The 19,111-nt window shown below is 40.3% G+C and overlaps 1 protein-coding gene across 1 annotated transcript in view; it reads left to right on the top strand.

Moving 5' to 3' along the window:
* Window positions 1-1,810: 1,810 nt before the first annotated feature.
* The window catches only part of Ziz (dedicator of cytokinesis protein Ziz), a 251,109-nt gene continuing 233,808 nt past the window's right edge, over window positions 1,811-19,111 (top strand). Inside the window, exons 1-3 of the mRNA XM_080277570.1 lie at window positions 1,811-1,844; window positions 18,044-18,147; window positions 18,543-18,659. Coding sequence (XP_080133696.1) covers window positions 18,049-18,147; window positions 18,543-18,659 — 216 coding nt within the window. The 5' untranslated portion in view covers window positions 1,811-1,844; window positions 18,044-18,048. The remainder of the gene's footprint in view (window positions 1,845-18,043; window positions 18,148-18,542; window positions 18,660-19,111) is intronic.

Below are 19,111 nucleotides of genomic sequence, written 5' to 3'. Positions count from 1 at the left end.
AATATCCAACTCGTCAGTTTTAAACATATTTAGGGTTTCAATCCCCCGGGATTTATCTTGGAAATTTACATACTATCTCTCTTATAAAATCTGCCTCTCAGAGATTAGGTGTGCTAAGTCGACTCAGGACCCTCTTTACCCCTGCACAATTGTTGACTTTATACGCGGGTTTCATTCGCCCCTGTGTAGAGTACAACTCTCATGTGTGTGGAGGAGGGGGGGGGCCTCCATACATACATCTCTTCCCAACACGGTGGAGTCAAAGGCTTTTTATCTCATTACCATCACTCTCATCTTAAATGTCGGGACCAGCTGCCTAGCCCCGAGATCCTACGCTCCCCATGGGGTAACGTACGATTGGATGATAGATGGATGGATGAAACTCTCCTCCTCATACTGGCTCCCTTCAACCTGCTTCTTCGCAGCACTGTTGCATCTTTATCGTTTTCTATCGCCACTTCAATGGTCACTGCTCCTCTGAACAGTCTGCTAGCATTCCTCCATCGCTACGGCCGTCGCATAGCACCCGTTTGGCAACAAACTCTCATCCTTTTTCTGTTTAACTCTCTAATGCAAGAGTTAACCGTTACTCCCAGTCCTGCATGTATGCAAGAGGTCTGCTCTGGAACTGTTTCTCTCTGTATGTATTTCCTCCTGCCTATGATCTCCAGTCTTTCAAATGCATTATGTCCAGAAATCTCGAAATGAATGGATCTTGAATTTGGCTGTTTTTTTTTTTTTTTCTTTTTCTATAGGGAACAATCTTCTGGCTCCTGACCTTTGGTTCCTTCTTTCTTTCTTAAAAAAATTATGGTCATTTAGGTAAAACCTGTGGTTATTACGTACGGTCAATCTGCATCCTATACTGCAGAATGCAGCCAGAAACCGTGTAGGAAGGCCAAATACATTCCATCCTCGTCCAGTAGGCCTACTCCAAAAATTGTCGTAAAATTTTTTGGGTCTGCATCCCACTTTTCTATTTCGGGTTTAAGCATACGACTCTTAAAAAAAAAAAAAAAAAAAAAATCTTTGTAATAGGCCATATCCTTCATTATATAGATGATATTTCGATTAAAATTGTATGTAGTTAAAGTGAGCATAGAAGTAAGAAAGTCAGTGCATGACAGTATTATGATACCAACTCTAACATATGGAAGTGAAGTTTGGACCGTGTTGGAAGGAAGGACACAAGTTAAGAGTAAGAGCATTGGAAATAACTCAAAATGAGTTACTTGAGAGGAGCATGTGGAGTCACATGGAGAGACAGATTGACAAATGAGGAAGTGAAGGAATGTTGTGGTGTAGTTGTGGATGTGATAGAAAGCATTAGGAGAAATGCATTAAGGTGGTCTGGCCATGTGGAGAGGATGGAGAGCGAGAAACAAGAAGAGTGTATGCAAGTGAGGTGGAAGGGGGAGGAGGGAGGGGGATGCCGAGGATGAGATGGAGGGATGGAGTGAAGAGGTATAAGAGAGAGGGGAGTGTGAGCTGTGGTAGCAAGGCAGTGAAGTGGCACTAGACAGGGCGACATGGAGGCAATTTGTCTATGGCCACCCCTTACAGGACTGAGGCGTCTGGCAATAGACAGAGTTAGATAAACCCCTCTAGCCATGGAGGTCAGAGGCAAGATGAATTTATTCATTCCTATTCCGTTCAAGAAATATAATTCATAATAAGTTTGTCATACATTGACTTTATTTTTGAAAATGCATATATGCTAAACAAATGAAGAAACTGCAACAATCACACGTAGATAATGTACCACCATCTTTAACTTATATTAACAGCTTCGTCACACAAGCGACCCATCCAAGAATGTAAACAATAACAGAAGAAATGCGATGGTAATGTAATTCTCTTTTGTTGTTTCAACAGAATACACTAACTGCATGTTGAATTGAAGCTGGTAAACGGGTTAAAGGCCTACTTAGAGTTGATATACGTCCTAACCACACACTGTACCAATACTGAGTGTAGGCGTAGCCAGTGTCCGCGCCCTACTTCTCCCTGGCTGACCACGCCTCAATAATTTATTGATGGTGAAATAGTCAGTTTGGATATTAACAGTCATATAAGTCGATGAGGTATTAGTCAGTCTTTCTGGTAGTGTATTTGTTTTTGTCAAGTGGTTGATCATTTTCCCAAAATGTTATAACAGCATTTTTTAATTTTGAATATACAGTATATATTTTTTTTTGAAAGGCTTTTGAAATAAATTGTTTGTCACTTTTTGGGGGGTAAACCTAGGCTTTATTTATAGCAGTAGAAATACCGTACCAAGCCAGTTCTCCTGATAATCCATTTTGTTTCTCTGCTTATTTTGGGATTGTAAATGAACATTTCATGTTAAATTTCTCTCCCTGTTGTTTTTGGCCATGCTCCTTCCACTGTATCAACTGTTTCTCGAGTGTAATGGCAGACACTCCAACATATGTTCTGGTTGCCTTTTAGTACTTCCTCCCAACAATTATATTTTAACCAAACCTAACCTTACCTTGCAGTCTAATCTAACCAGTCTAGCAATTTAACCCAACCTAACAGCCAAGATTTGAGCATGTTTTAGTAAGGCTGCCATTACAAAAACTGGTGAGGCTTGAGATATTTGATGGTAACTCTAAAGGAAAAAAAAGTTAACAAAACAATTGTTTACTACCACGAAAGTAATCAGAAAATTACAGAAACAAACTGCAGTAACATGAATGAAATTGATCAGGCCCTTCTGCAATATAAAGTCTATCTATCTATCTATAGCCTGATGCCCTAATCCCGCAAAGGGTGGCCGCAGACAAAATGCCTCCAAGTAGCTCTGTCACCCACCATTTGACTACCCTCCCCTCAACTCACCCCCCCCCTACCTCATATACCTCTCTACTCCATCCCTCCACCTCATCTTCGGTCTACCCCTCCCTCTCCCTCCCTCCACCTCACCTACATACACCCTCTTAGTCAGTCTTTCATTCTCCATTCTCTTCACATGTTCAAACCACCTCAATGTATTTCTCCTAATCTTCTCAACCAGATCCACATCCACCCCACAACGTTCCTTCACTTCTTCATTCGTCAACCTGTCCCTCCACGTCACTTCACATGCTCCTCTCAAGTAACTCATTTCCACTGCTCTCATTCTTGACTTGTTCCCCTTTTGCAAGGTCCACGCCTCGCTTCCATACGTCAGGGTAGGGATCACAATACTATCATGCAGTGACTTCTTAACTTCCATACTCACCTCCCTATTTCTCATCACTGCTTTCAGTGTACCAACAACCTTCCTTCCCTGCTGTACCCTTTCACGCACTTCATCCCCCAAAGTTCCATCCTTACTCATCACACTACCCAAGTACTTGAATGCACTCACATTCTCCATATCCTCACCATCCAACCTCACTGCACACTCTGTGACTTCATTCCTCTCAAAAATCATAACTTTACTTTTGTTTACATTAACTTTCAGATTCCTCCTCCTACACACTGTCCCAAATTCATTCACCAAACCTTGCAACTCCCATTCATCTTCACTCAACAGTACTGTATCATCAGCAAACAGCAACATCGGAATCTTCCAAATCTCACCCTCATTCATTAGAGTCACCCCCACATCCACTTCCCTACCTTGCACCTCCTTTACAACCCCATCCATGTATATATTAAACAGCCATGGAGACATCACACAACTCTGTTTCAGTCCCACATTGAGATCAAAGAACTCACTCAGCTCACCATCCACTCGCACCGTAACCCTAGCTTCTTCGTACATACTCTTCACAGCTCTCAACAATTTCCCCCCCACTCCATATATTCTTAATACCTTCCACATACCTTGCCTATCTATTCTGTCATAAGCTTTCTCCAAGTCCATGAAGGCAGCATACACTTTCCTTCCATTCTCTAGATACTTCTCCACTGAACATCTTAGAACAAATATCTGATCGACACACCCCTTTCCCTTCCTAAATCCCCCTTGTTCTTCTCCAACTAGCTCCTCTGTCATATGCCTAACCCTATCAATGAGTATTCTACCATATATTTTTCCAGTCACACTAAGAAGGCAAATACCCCTATCTTTACCATATACTTCTCTCTCCCCTTTTCCTTTGTATAAAGGAACAATTATACCTGATTTCCAGTCCTCTGGAACCCTTCTCTCTTCCCAAGCCAATCTGCACAACTTCCATATCCACTCTGCAACAATCTCACCCCCATACCTCAGCATTTCACCACACACTCCATCAATTCCTGGGGCCCTTCCCAACTTAATCTTCTTCATTGCTTCCACTACTTCCGCCCTACTGATCTCTTCCTCCCTCCTCTCATCTCTTCTTCTCCCAGCCATTCCCCAACTACTTATACTCACACTGCTCTCACTCTTTACATTCAACAAATCCTCAAAGTGCTCTTTCCATCTCCTCAATTTCTCTGTCTTCTCCACCAACAATCTAATATTCCTATCTTTCACTCCCCTACTATTTCCCCTTTCACACTGCCTTACCTTCTTTACGTCCTTCCAGAACAATTTCTTACTCTCCCTCCATTTCGCACTCAGATTCCTCCCAAACTCTTCATCCACTTTTTTCTTTCCTTCACCAGTCCCTTCACCTCCCTTCTCCTACTCACATACACCTCTCTCTTCTCTCTCTCATCTTCTCCCCCTACCTCTGCTCGCTAACCATTCACTATATGCCTTCTTCTTTTGTTCCACAGCTCGTTTCACCCCATCATTCCACCATGCTGTCCCTTGCACACCCTTGCATCTCCTCCTTACTCCGCAAACCGCCTCACACGTTGCGCCTATCTCTTCCGTGAATATCTTACATACGTCTTCCACCTCTTCCATCTGCTCTAGCTCATACCTTCCCAATCTTTCTTCCACTATGCTCTTATACTCTGTCATTTTCTCACTATCATGCAATTTCTCCACTCTTCTCACATTTACCATTTTGGGGATCAGATTGCAGTTTCGGCCAACCATGGATTTTAGGCTAATTATGACTAAGTTTTTCTGGTGCTTTTTGTTGTGAATTGATTGAATTTAAACTTTAAACCAGTCACAAATCAGTCATTTCCAAATGATTCCCCCCTCCTTATGATAACAGGGGAGTGGTGAGGAATTGGGAGTTTTGGGTGGGGGAGCATGGCTTAGAAGGTTAATTTCCAAAAGAAATGATACTAGAAACAACCAAAATCACTCGCACACAAAGAAGGTATGCTTATTGTGGGACTGCACCCCCCCGACAATACCGGTATTAACCATCTCATTGCATTCAGACCTAACCTTCAAAATGCAGAAGTTGTAGTGGTTGTTTTGCCATAAAAATGAAGGCAGTAGATTGAATCACAATAACACAAGAAAAAAAAAATTCCTTACTGGGGGGCTGCACCCCCAGACCCCCTCCCCTAATATTAACCACTTCATCTTGCTCACTCCTAACCTTCAAAACGCAGGAAACGTACTTTCTGAAACGTTGCCCACCATCCAGAATATCAGTATTGTGTCTTCTGTAATTACACAGTATGTAATTTACATTTAGGACAGTCAGCTGATCTTGGTAACACTACATGATCTCTGCAGTCAGTAGCTGCATTGTCTATTTCTATCTGTCAATAGCCAGACTCCATAATCCTGTGAGGGGTGGCCTTTTGACTTTGAGTCAGTTGTTTTACCTGGAGGGGCACAGACTCTCCACCAACCCACTTGTTGACACGTAGGGAGTGCGTACTGGTTGGTTATATGGTTACCGTACCACCCAGCATTGCAAATGGTTTCCAAGCTTACAGGAAACCATTATGCTTGTCACTCATTGTGAAGCCACCTGAAAAGGAAAGAAGGGTAATAAAAGGTGACAGGAAAAATGGGAGAAATAGGAAGAAAGGAGAACAGACACAGAAAAAGAATGATAAAGGTTAAGGAAGAAGTAGGCAGCATAACATTAAGTGAGTGGATGATGGACACCACCACCTACCACTAGATAGCCTTTTTGGGAAAATTTCTTCACAAATGCTTTGATCACAACCTTTATCATCTTAACCTCTTCTATTGCCCCTGTACAGCATGTGGACCCTCCAAAGAAATGTTGATTGTGGCACTTTGGAGCTGCTGATTGGGAGGCCCTCAGGCAGTACCATATTTCCTTGATTTTTCCTGGAATGTATTGTTTCCATGGCTGAGAGCCATCTAAATGTGCCATATGCATTATGGAAGTTATTCTCTCAGGCATGGAAGGATACATTCTTTTCTCATATCCTTTGACAAATGCAAAAAAACGATGGTTTCATTACTCGTGTTCTAATGTTGTCTGCAACATGGAGAAGGTCTACAAAAGGTACCAGAGCCAACCCACCCCTGAATCTCATCTTTTTTTATGTTTTTGCTTTGAGTCGTGCTAAGTTTGTTCTTCGCTTTGCTAAAAATACTTTGGTTCCTCGTTTTTCGACGCCTTGTTTTTCGTGAAAGAAAAAAGTTTCCAAGTTGTCTCACACTTCACGGATTTTCCTACATTTCGCTGCTCCCAACCGGCAGCTGAAACTCAGGAGACGATGCATACCAATGCTCAGTTTAGGGCCCGTATATACGAAATTACTAAGTACTGTATTTAGTTTTGACTTCTACTTAAGTCCCAGGCTGGAGTACTTTACTGAGTGGACTACCTAAGTGGTACCATCGATACTGCTTAGCGCTCCGCTTGGCACTCAGCAAAGTAAAGTACAAGACTCCTAAGTGGAGGAAATCTGGATGAAAAGCAATGCATAGCAAAATTCTTGTGAATAAAACAATGAATTATTTCAGACACAGTGCATGACCAGTCGAGATTTTGTTACTAATGTTACAAATAGGAGGTACTACTACATTTTGTGTGTCAAGTGCAGAGTGAAATTTGAATTTCTTGGTAGTATTTTCCGTCATTTGTGGTAGGTGGTGGTGACCATCATCCACTCACTTGATGTAGTGCTGCCTACTTCTTCCTTAGCCTTTACCATTCTTTTTCTGTGCCTGCCCTCCTCTCTTCCTATTTCTCCCATCTTTCCTGTCACTTCTTATTGCTTTTCTTTCCCTTACAGGTGGCTTTACATCAAGTGACAAGCCAAATGGTTTCATGTAAGCCAAGAAACTATTTACAACGCTGGGTGGTAACCATATAACCAGACCATACGTGCTCCCTACATGTCAGCAAGTGGGTTGGTGGAGGATTAGTGCCCCTCCCCGTAAAATAAATAACTCAAAGTCAAATGACCACCCCTTACGGGATTATGGCATCTGGCAATAGATAGATAGATAGATTTTCCGTCATCCATGTCACGTCATTACTCTTTTGATTTATGCTGTCTGTAGTCATTTCCCCGTCAAAACCTAGACAGTCCCGTGTGATGTATGTTTTAAGACGTTTTCCTGGTGTTTTGTATGTATGTGCTTTACTGAATGCATATGATAAATAATGGTTACCACGCGGCAGAGCTAGTGCCGAAAATAATAACAAAATTCATTAGGAATCCCTTCACAACTTCACACTGACGTGTCTTTCAGTCTGTAGTTTCCTCGTCAAAACTGGTTTGGTTAGGTAAGATTATGGTCGGTTCCCCACTTTTCATGCTTGCAAGATGTTTCCCGGTAATTTTCTTCATATACCGTACTGTACTTAAATGTCTACATGATTATGGCAAAGAATTATTACCATGGAACATGGACATAACTGAACTTAGGACAATCGTCGATCGCTTGCATGACCTTGGCTGGTCGTTTCCCTGTCAAAGACTGGTTTGGTTAGGTTATGGACGATACTCTTTAGATACATTTTTTTTGTTGTTTCCTGGTATTCTACACATGTATTCTAATTTGCCGTATGAATATGTTACCATATTATTACCGTGAGGCACAACTATAGCTAGGTTTTGGAAAAATTAATCAATAATTGCCTGCATAATACTGTATACAGTAACCTCAATGCGTCCCGCATTTCCCCATCAAAACATGGACAGTTCCCCGTACAGTACGCCTTAAGGAGGTTTCCCTGTTATACATGTACTCTACTGCAGTGAATGAGTGCCATAAGGAATGGTTACCAATCGGCACAGCTAGAGCTGAATATTAGGACATCATTCATTGTGAATCGTTTTCACAATCTAACCTCACCAAGTCCCTTGGTTATTTGATACATAACCACTAATCTACTGAATAAACATAATGATTCATCTCCATGGATACAGCTGTAGCTGAATTTTAAGTCAAAATTATTCGCGAATCACTTGCATTACGTCACACAGGATTATTTATGTGGTTAGTGTGACCTACTATTCTCTGATTGTTCTTTTTTCTGCAAAACAGCCACAACATTTGCAACAATATGACTCAATCCTTGTTATATTTCATTGATAAATAAGTTGTAGATGAACAAGGCAAAAAGGTCATAGGAGAAGTAGACACACGTAAGTTTGTTATTGTGATCGTAATGTACGGTACGTACGATCTTCAGCCGTGTCGTGCTATTATTTCTTAACGAAGAATCGTTACATGTTTCTCATAACACTATTTGTGTTTGTTTTGATGGACAAATACATGAAATGGATGTAAAATAAAGCTTATCGATATTTAAGGAAGGAAAGAATAAAAACAGTCCCACGACCGAGATGATAGACTCAGCCCACCAATTTGTAATTCTATTTGACTATTATTACAGCTGCTCGTCCTTGTAGCAGTGAGTAAAATAATGTTGTTATAATTTCTCTCTTCCTTTTAGTGACAAAGAGGGCACATAAAATTACCGTGGTTAAGTTTACAGACTTTGATGTTGAAACTTTAAATAATATGGTGAAAAGTGGCAGTTTTTTCTTGGTTAGTGACATCGGGAGTTGTGGTCCTCACTTTCCACATGCTAAAGATATTTGAGAAGATACCAAGGGACAAGATCATTATGTATTTGAAGAGCAGTGATCTCTTGACAAATGCTCAACATGGGAACCAGCCTATCCACCCTCAACAGTAAACACACCTTCACTTGCAACTCAAGCCAGTCTTCACTTCATTTCTGGTAATGATTTTTGGTGTTGCAGCTCTTTATAACAGTTTTAATGTCTTTTCAGGTACATGTTATTGTGTTATGATGTTTTAGCACTAGTAATCACTCTTCATTTAATTTTGGGTAGGGCTTATTTTGTGTTATAGTTATTTCTGTTGGTGTTATGGTGCTTTCTGATAGGGTAGGTACGTGTCCCACTGGAACGCCCTTCTATGTTTCCCATTGATTCTTAACTTCACACTTCGATGTTTCACATTTCGCGCAGTTTTGGTGGAACATCCAAGCAGCGATAATGAGGAACCACTGTAATTTAATTCGTACTGAATGCTCTAAACTCTCCAACTCAAATTCTTTCTGCTTGTTCTAGCCCCTTGCCAGAAACCTTTCTAATAACTTTACTTCATCATCCATCCTGTGTCTTTTCCACTCTAATGGCTTTTTAGCTATTTCTTCTGCTGATAAAGCAGAACTCCTTGCTCAAACTTTCTCCTCCAGTTCCAGTTTAGATGATTCCAATGCTGTCTCTCCATCACTTCCTCCCTCCGACTTCCTCGTGGCCGACATTAAAATATCTTCAGTTTATGTATTTTCTGCCATCACTGGCCTCAGTACTAACAAGGCATATGGGCCTGATGGGGTCCCACCTGTTGTCCTCAAGAACTGTGCTGCTGTGCTTACTCCCTGCCTAGGTAAACTCTTTTGTCTTTATCTGTCAACTTGTACCTGTCCCTCTTGCTGGAAGCTTGCTCTCTTTCAGCCTGTCCCAAAGAAGAGTGACCATTCCCAGCCCTCTAACTATCGCCCAAGTGCTTTAACATCCTGTATTTCAAGAGTTTTTGAGTCTGTTCTTAACAAAAAATGTTTAAAGCATCTTTCCTACCACAACCTTCTTTCTGATCATCAGTATCGGTTCCGTCAGGGATGCTTCACTGATGATCTAACCTGCTGTACCTTTCAGACTCCTGGTCATCCCCCTTTTGGGACTTTGGCAAAAACTTTGTCATTGCACTGGACATCTCAAAGGTTTTTGATTGAGTCTAGCATAAATCTTTAATTTCCAAAGAACCCTCTTACGGTTTCTATCCTTCTATCTGTGCCTTCATCTCTGGTTTCCTTTCTGGTTGTTCTGTAGCTACTGTTGTAGAGGGCCACCTTTCTTTTCCCAGAGCTGTCAATACTGGTGTTCCTCAGGGTTCTGACCTATCACCAACTGTCTTCCTTTTATTCATCAATGTCCTCCTAAGGTGTACATCTAATCCTGTCCATTTATACGCTGATGACTCCACCCTTCACCTTTCCATTTGCTTCCTGCAGCATCCATCTTAGCAGTTGCTTCAACAGACAAGGGATGAGGCTATGACACACCTATGTCTGACTTGGTTCATAATCAGCTCTGACTGGGTTAAAAGTAATCTTGTTGTTTTTATTGCATCAGAAACCCAGTTCTTACATCTTTCATCCCAACAGAATCTTCCACAGAAGTATCCTCTAATTTCAACAATATCCAATTCAATCCTCCATCATCTTTAAACATACTTGGGGCTTGATTCTCTCTTGATTTATGTTGGAAAGAACATATTACCTCTTGTAATATCTGCTTCCGAGAGATTGGATGTGTTAAGCCTATTCCGTACCTTCTTTGCCTGTAGACAGTTGTTGACTTTATACATGGGTTTTATCCACCCCTGTGTAGATTACAGTGCAATTCTCATGTGTGGGGAGGCTCCCCACACACAGCTCTTCTCAACAGGTTCGAGTCAAAGGCGTTTCATCTCATTAACTCTCCTCCTCTTACTGGCTCCCTTAAACCTCTGTCTCTTCGCCGGACTGTTGCATCTTTATCCTTTTTCTCTCGCTACATGAATGGTCACTGCTCCTCTGAGGTGTCTGCTTGCATCCCTTCACCATTACGGCGTGCACGTAGCACCCATCTGACAACAAACTCTCATCCTTTTTCTGTCCAGCTCTCTAATGCAAGGGTTAACTTCTACTCCCAGTCCTTCATATATGCAACAGGTCAACTCTGGAAGTGTCTCTCTCTGTTTTTCCTATTGCCTAAGATCTCCAGTCTTTCAGCTGCAGTGTGTCCTGGCATCTCAAAATGAATGGATCTTGATTTTAGCTCTTTGTTATCTTGTTTTTGTTTTTTTCTTGGAGGGAGCAGTTTGCAGGCCCCTGGCCTTTGGTTCCTTCCTCCTTGTATGAAAAAAAAAAAAGATAAATAAAAAATAAGAACAGCTGCAACATCTGCCAGCCATTTTTGAACTTATTGTATTTCATATTCAAAGTTCAGGAGGTGTGGCTACTTATGCAAGTGTGATCTGACTGCCCAAGTTAAGTGTCCTGTGACCCAAAAGTTGCATTTTCATCAACTTCCATGTGTCAGTCTGATTGGTCGACATCAGCCTTGTGTGCTCGTTTGCTCCCCCTCCATGGGTGAAGATCAGATTAAAAAGTTTTGTACTGCAGTTAATGTTCAGCTGTGACAACTTCTTATATTGGAAAAAAAGAAAGTGAGATCTACGGACTGTCAAAAGGAAATTTCCTGATGACGTGTTGTCTAAAATGGCATTTTTTGCAACTGTACTTTAGGTGAGTTAGGGTAGGTTTATGTGGTTCTTTTCTGTGTTCTAAGGTAAAAGAATTGGTGAACATCAAGGAGATATAGAACCACCTCTTAAATATTAGCAAAAGTTTTTCACCTACCTTTGAATTGATTCAGCGACATTATAAAGGTGTATAGAAGTACATTTTTGAGTATGGAGAGGATCCATCAACAAACAAGGAAAATACGATTGTATATGAGATAGGTTGCTTAAGAAAATTTGGTTAGGTTAGCATAAAATAGGTTTGGTTTGGTTACATTAGGTTAGGATAAATTAGGTTGGGTTGTTACAAAAATTTAGGTTAGGATTGATTAAATCAGCACTGATGAGGGCCAAAAATGGCATTCTACGATGGCATTGGTCTGTCATCCCACATATTGGGAAAAGTGTGAAGCTTAAGAACGTATCTTCAAAATCATTTTCAATTACATATAGTACTGTATAATAATTTACTGTACCTGGTACTCTAGAACCACTTTTCCCATACCATCATATTTATCATTATCACCTTGTTCCACAGTTGTGGCTAAGTGTATGGATAAACTGTGTGGAATGCACTTGTGGAGTGTTCTGATTGCACAAATGTGGAATGCCGCAATTTTTGTTCAAGCATACAGCCATTAGTAATGGATTTTGGAGTTATAGAAAGAAAAATTAACCAAAGTACTGGAATGCACTACTTCATCAACAAAAGCTATTGAGAGACCATGGGTGTCACAACCAGCTGCTTGTGTTGTAGGAGCCTTCAGCTGCCCTAGTAGAACTCAGACTTTTTTAACAATCAGTATGTAATGACATTCACTGTAGCACTGCCACCACTACCTCACCATTATGTTGTTCACTCATAACCAGCCTAACTATTATCAGTACCTCCCTTTCAGCCCACCAGTTCAGCAAGCCAGTATAACAATGTATGAGTATTTGGTGTTGAAAGGATCCTGATTGATTATGTGCATGTAGAGAGATTGATGCTGGGAATGGTTGCTGATATGGGGGCTGTGAGAGGACAACATGGAGGTCTGTCAGATCATGTGATCGTGATATGCAAAATCAAGCTGAGGGGAGTGAGTTGGACTAGGAGAGAGAGGAGCAGTCAGGGAGAAAGACTGAAAGTTGAGCTGCATAGGATCAAAGAAATGGCAGATGAATACAGGACCAAAGTAGGGGAGGAGTTAGAATCAGTGAATTGGAATGAATTAGATCTGGACAGCCTGTGGAATGCATATAGCAATTGCTTAGTTAGGACTGCTACAACAGTGTGTGGTATGGCAAGAGTAACAGCAAAGAAGAAAGGCACGGCATGGTGGGATGAAGAGGTTAAGAGAGCAGTGGAGGAAAGAAGAAGTGGCTAGAGTGGTTACAGGACAGGGTTCAGTTGAAATAAGAACTGGATATATTGAGAGCAAGAAGCACGTAAAGGGTAGTGAAGAGGAAAAAGGAGGTAAATGATGATCTAGGAAGAAAAATGAGTGCAAATTACTCTGACAATAGAAAGTTATTCAGGAAAAAGGTGTGCAAATGTAGAAGTGACAGCGGAAAGAAATGTGAAAGTGTGAAGGATGTAAGTGGTAGATTATTAACTCATGGGGATGAAGTAAGGATCAGATGGAAAGAATGTTTTGAAAGCCTGATGAATGGGAATAGAGAGAGCTGAGTGGCTGTAAACATGATTGGTTTTGGGAGTGTGCAGGGAAGGAATACAGTGATAGGAAACGTGACACTTGCACAGTCACGTGAAATATTGTTGTTTGGCTCTATTTCTTATTCATTAGCCCATCAGATGTTAGTTCCCATTAACTTTATAGCTATATTGTAAAACAAATTAACCCTCACAATATTTTAAAGGTTACCTAAGGTGTCATAGTCTTAATCCTTGCTGAACATCAGATCTCATGTGAGGCACAAGGAAAATCTGCACGGGCCAAGTTGCAAGCCTGTACGAGGTACAGTTTATATTGGTTAAATACCAGTGACTCAGGGGGGTAAACTACCTCACAAAGAATCAGTCCAGCAGGGGTTAATGGGACAAATTGGGGCCAGTATTTCAAGAATGCCAGTGGATGATCAGGTGCAGCTTGTTCAGTTGCTAGCTTTTTTTTTTTTTTTTTTTTTTTTTTTTTAAGGATGTTAGTGCCATGTATTAATGTTTGAATTTTAGTATATACTGTAGTGTTTTACTTAGGTTAAGTTAGCTTTGCTAGGTTAGGTTAGCCAGTGCTTGGTTAACCCTTACACCGCGGGCATGTTTCCCAATGTTTTGCATCTCCAGCGGGGTTATTCGGGCTCCGACAGACTCTCAAAAAATATTTGCCAAAAATCAGTTATTAGCCCTAGAATATTGAAATTACATATGCATATGGCACATACCTTCAGCTTTCTCTTGGGATGTTTGTTGAGCCTTCGTCGAATACCGTAGGACTTGTGGAGACCTCTGAAGTTGGGTAACGAAGTCTCCACTTTACACTTCCCGACAACCCGTAATATGATTACCACAGCCAGATATTAACACTATAAACACTACTCTATGATTATCAAGTAGTTTGGAATCCATACTCCAAATAAAAACCACTGTGAAAGCAATGAAAATTACAAGTGCGTATGACCTTCCCACTTGCGCTAGTTCGCTGTTGGTATTCTGTCGTTTATTATTCATAAAACCCCTCACACTTTATATTTCTATTACTATATAACACTTATATATGAGGCCCTCCGTATAAGAAGGGCGAAACACGCCACCCCCCTCAAAGTGCGTTTTATGTGGTATAGCACTGTATTGAGGTGTCTACTTTTACGTGGAAGTGGACAAAAGTCCATTCTCCCAGTGGAAATATGGTAGAAAATCACATAAAACCAAGTGATACTCTCGACCATCAGTGCAGCAGGCACTCCGTGCTGAGTGAGAAAATCCCAATAAGAGAGGCTTTTCGTACCGTCAGAATAGTGGCGCCAGCCGAGCCGAGTCGCCTATCTTATTGGGGACTTCCCTGGGGCAACCACCCGGATTACAGTGGCGGGGTATCCTGTGTGCGTTCGTCCTGTGGCGCGGGGGCTGTATCAGCCAATGAGAACCTCCGCTTACCATCACGTGACTGCCCGCAGCCAATGGGAGCCCAGTATGCGGGCGGCCATGACAGTCCCTTTTGTTTTGTTCCCGGCTGCGGAGCTAGCACGGACGCTCTTAGCTTTTTTGTTTTTTTCCCTTGACATATTAGTGCAACTTCATTCAAACTGTGCCAAAAATGTCAGGAAAGCAGCTGGATCATGAGGAAAGTGTTCAAGGGCCATCACGTCCTCGGGAAGAAAGTGATACGAGTGGTGATGAAGGTCATACCCTAAGCAAGCACTCGTTCTATGGGATAGTGGATTATGGAATGGATTAATGGAATGCCTTTTCTGTTGATGACCTGGAACTGTTTATGCATCATGGATAACACAATCATGAACTTCAGCCTTCACCCATTACTGGTGAGTGTTAAATTGTTATAATAATAATAATCGTAATAGCAGTACTTACTATTACTGTATTATTAATAATACTTACTGTTATTATTATTATTATTGTTATTATTATTATTATTATTACTATCATTAGTATTATCACAGCCATAACATTTTACTAGTATTACTGTACAATACAGGTAATGATATTCAAGCCCTAGTAAGAGTAATAATAATAATAATGATAATAAGAATAATACAGGTAATAATGTTTATGATGCTGTTATTATTATTGTTACTGATGCCTTCTGTAAGACTGGTTTACTCATGCAGTACTAAAGTGTATTCCGTGTTATTACTCGTGGGTAGGTTCAGTCAGCTACGACACTATTAATAATAGTATTTCTGGATTAGTATCATTAATAATATTGGTGTATTACGACAGGCAGTAGTACTTTGGAACAGTAACCAGTGGGTTCTTAACACATGCGGATTGTCTTGCCTCTTGGCGTCATTATTATTATTAGTAGTAGTAGTAGTAGTAATAGTACTAGTAGTGTCATTATTAGTAGTATTATTACTTAAGCTTTTACCCAAATTATTAGTATTACTATTAGAAAGAAGGAAACGTAAGTGAAGTGACGTTGAGAATGAATATTGGCGGGAAGCACGTATTATTATTAGTAGTAGTAGTAGTAGTAATAGTACTAGTAGTGTCATTATTAGTAATTATTATTATTATGACTTGAGTTTTGGCCATACTTTTAAAAGTATTACAACAAGAAAGAAGGAAACTTTAGTGACATTGAGAATGATGTTCTGGCAGCGCGTACTTAGCGCGTATTCATAGCGATCGCTCTCGGAGCGTTTGTGACGTGAGTCGGCCCAAATGTCCCTTCTTATTTCATCATCATTATTCACTATTGTGGGAAGTCTATTGAGGTTATTCTTACTTTTTTTTTTATTTTTTATCATTAATAGTGATGGAACATCAATACTTTAGACATTACAAGCAGAAAATGCAGTTAAACGTCCCTCTAACTTCCAAAACCATAACAGATGATGCTAACAAAACGTAATATTTCTCTTTCCTGTTCTTAATAGTTACATTCAACCGAAACAAAAATACCAGTGTCATGATCGGCAATGATTCACGCTCATTTTAAGACTAAAAGCAATGTTCTATCTTAGTATATAACGAAGTTATGGTTATTGGAAGTTGAGCGAAGTTTGACTGCATTTTCTGACGTTTTTTATTTTGGCGCGTTTCACCCTTCTTATTCGGAGCGCCTCATATATCTACAGTCTTTATCCATAAATTTCCTTCAGTAGTATTAGTTTATTGTCACTGTAGGGATTCAATTTCTTTCAGTAAAATACGTAGCATTCACTTTCTCGTCCTGTATACTAGCATTGAGAGTGAATGTCACTTTCACCTTCACTCTCATAACTCATAGTATTCAGACATGCTAGAGTGAAACTTTCACTTTCAATACTCCTAGGGTATATACTCGTATTCTTATAATACTACCGTACTGTACTCATTTACATTTCTATTTACGTTCTCTATTTTATTTACGTCATTTACATTTCTATTTTATTTACACTGTGTTATGTACTGTCACTTGAAGTAACTCATAAAACTATTTTCCACTGTTCACATATATTTACATTCATTACTTTCACTTGCTGTTTACATATTATTTACACATTATTTACAATTCCGCTTGCACTGTTTTACTCAATAGAAAGATCGTAGTCACTCTTTTATCAATTGTCAGCCCTTTACCTCTTTCCACATGAGGTTTAGTAGGGGGTAAAGGTCACAGGGCCCTTTGCATGGGGGTGAAAAGTCCCTGAAATTAGCAAGAGCAAACAGACGTACCTCCACATTGGAAGATGAGAGTGAACTGGTAAGGGTGGGCCGGAGTGGTGGCCTGCCTAGGGAAATGCATTACTGCCAATGTTAGCCTCTTGACAGCAGCTAATATATAGCAGTGAAATGATTGGCAGGAAATCTAGACAGTACATTATAAATTAGGTAGTTCCAGGTGAATGTAAATATCACTTAGGCTTCTCCCTTCCCTCCTTATATGTATATTTATTACGAAAATAGATTATACGGCATATTTCAAGGGGAAATAAACAGCGAATAATTAGCGAACGAGTGCACGTGAGGTGTTGTCAGGTGATAATTAGCCAATTCCAGGTGTATGGCACTCTCACTTACCTTATTTCTTTCTTGTATATATTATTTGGTATAAGAATAGGGCATAGGGCTTATTTCAATGGATGAAATCAGTGAAAAATTCCAGGGAAGATTTACTTAGTGTAGCACGGCCGGGCAGGCGAGAGGATAGGGTAATGGAGGGGGGGTAGGGAGGGGAGTCAAGAACGGGGAGAAATGGCTAAATTGTCAACAATGGATGGGAGTACAGATGAGATTAGGAGTGCTGATTAGTGTTGGACATTGGCAGTACTTATAGATGATACAAGCCACCACTTGGAAGCCCGGGTGAATTCAAAATAACACAGAATCACAAAAGCGATGCCCCGCGGTATGATCCCTTGCTCCCAAGCGTCACGAAAGTGACGCTTTGCGGTTAAGGGGTTAAGTAATTAAATTAGGTTGGTTTGTGGTTAAGTTAGAATAGGTTTGTATGGATAAATTTGAATGGCTCATTTATATGTTTTAGGTTTGTTTGTTGATAAGCAAGTGAGATTTTATCACCTCATGTAATGCCACTTTTCTCCATGCATCTAAAATTTTTAAAGCACTGTGTATGCTATTGCTACATGCCAGTATACTGTATTTGTAATCATCTACTTTAGTCTTGACTAGTCTTGACACTTCATTCCAAGACTTTGTTCCATCTTTTAAGGCTCAGATAGATTGAAATTCATCTTTTCAGAATGCCAGAAGTAGCCAGCTGCCAAGGAATTTATCCATGGCACTCCGTATAGCTAGTTTTTGAAAAGAGATTATTTTTCCAGATACCATGGCAGAGCGAAAGTTCACACGTGGCCTGTGCAAGCCAGGCATGGCAGCACAGGTGCGAGAAAATGTGTCACAGGCGGTGAAAGCCACAGCAACCCAGGTATTGTAATGCCGTATAAATTTTGAACAGTGACTTACCACAAAGTGATGTGTACTGTTATGATTTAATAGTTCAGCATGTAGTAAACTGCTGAATTTTAATAATTCCTAACTATTGTCAATGATGTTGCTAACAAAGTTTATGGAATATATAGCCAGGGTTCAGTATCATACTTGTGTTGATGTAAGTTGAATTGTAAACAGAATTTTTATCATTGTACTGTAACAAAAAATTTGAAAATCTACTGTAGAAAAGCTAAGAAGACTGTATGTACTGCAGATTATCTATCAGTATTGAAGCATACACCTTGCTAAAAGGATACTGTGAAGTATAGTGCTTTGTCATGAATTTTCTCCCTAAATGAGAAAAATGACATATGGACAAAATGATTTCAGGTCAAACCCCGTCTTGCTGATCCCATAGACTTTGAGGAGTATGTTTCAAAGAACAAAGTTATGATGAACAATGACCCTCTTCGAGAATTACTACTGTATCCCCCGGATGATATTTCAGTAAGTATTGATGTGTAACTTAGGTTCATACACTGTGGTTGCAGACAAAGTTGTATTTTATTTATTTCTAGTGTGCTGGTACAAGCAGTGTAGCTCTATAGGGTATGTATTATATTCCAGTACAGGTACCAGTAACCACTAGTTGGGACTGCATGGCTCATTCCACTGAAGGTACAGACTTTCTTTTAATTAACCACTATAGCTACACTGTAATATTTCATAAAACACCTTCACTGCAATTTCTCAGACAGTGACACCAGTACGGTACTTTCAGCAGCCGTACCATGAGTGTTATTGAACATGAAGTACATGTATAGTTACTGCATTAGATTCTGGGCAGCTAGTATTAGCAGTCTGAAGAGACAGACTCTGGTACCATTAATGGAACCATAGGCATCTTCTCTTGTGCAATTAACCAAAACCCAGTCAGGAACAACAGCATAAGAATCACA

The sequence above is a fragment of the Coenobita brevimanus genome, chromosome 70 (genome assembly GCF_032717465.1).
Source record: "Coenobita brevimanus isolate Jiangsu-jjx chromosome 70, ASM3271746v2, whole genome shotgun sequence".
Lineage (NCBI taxonomy): Eukaryota > Metazoa > Arthropoda > Malacostraca > Decapoda > Coenobitidae > Coenobita > Coenobita brevimanus.
Note: the sequence above shows the minus strand (reverse complement) of the source record. Positions and strands in the feature narration are given on the sequence as shown.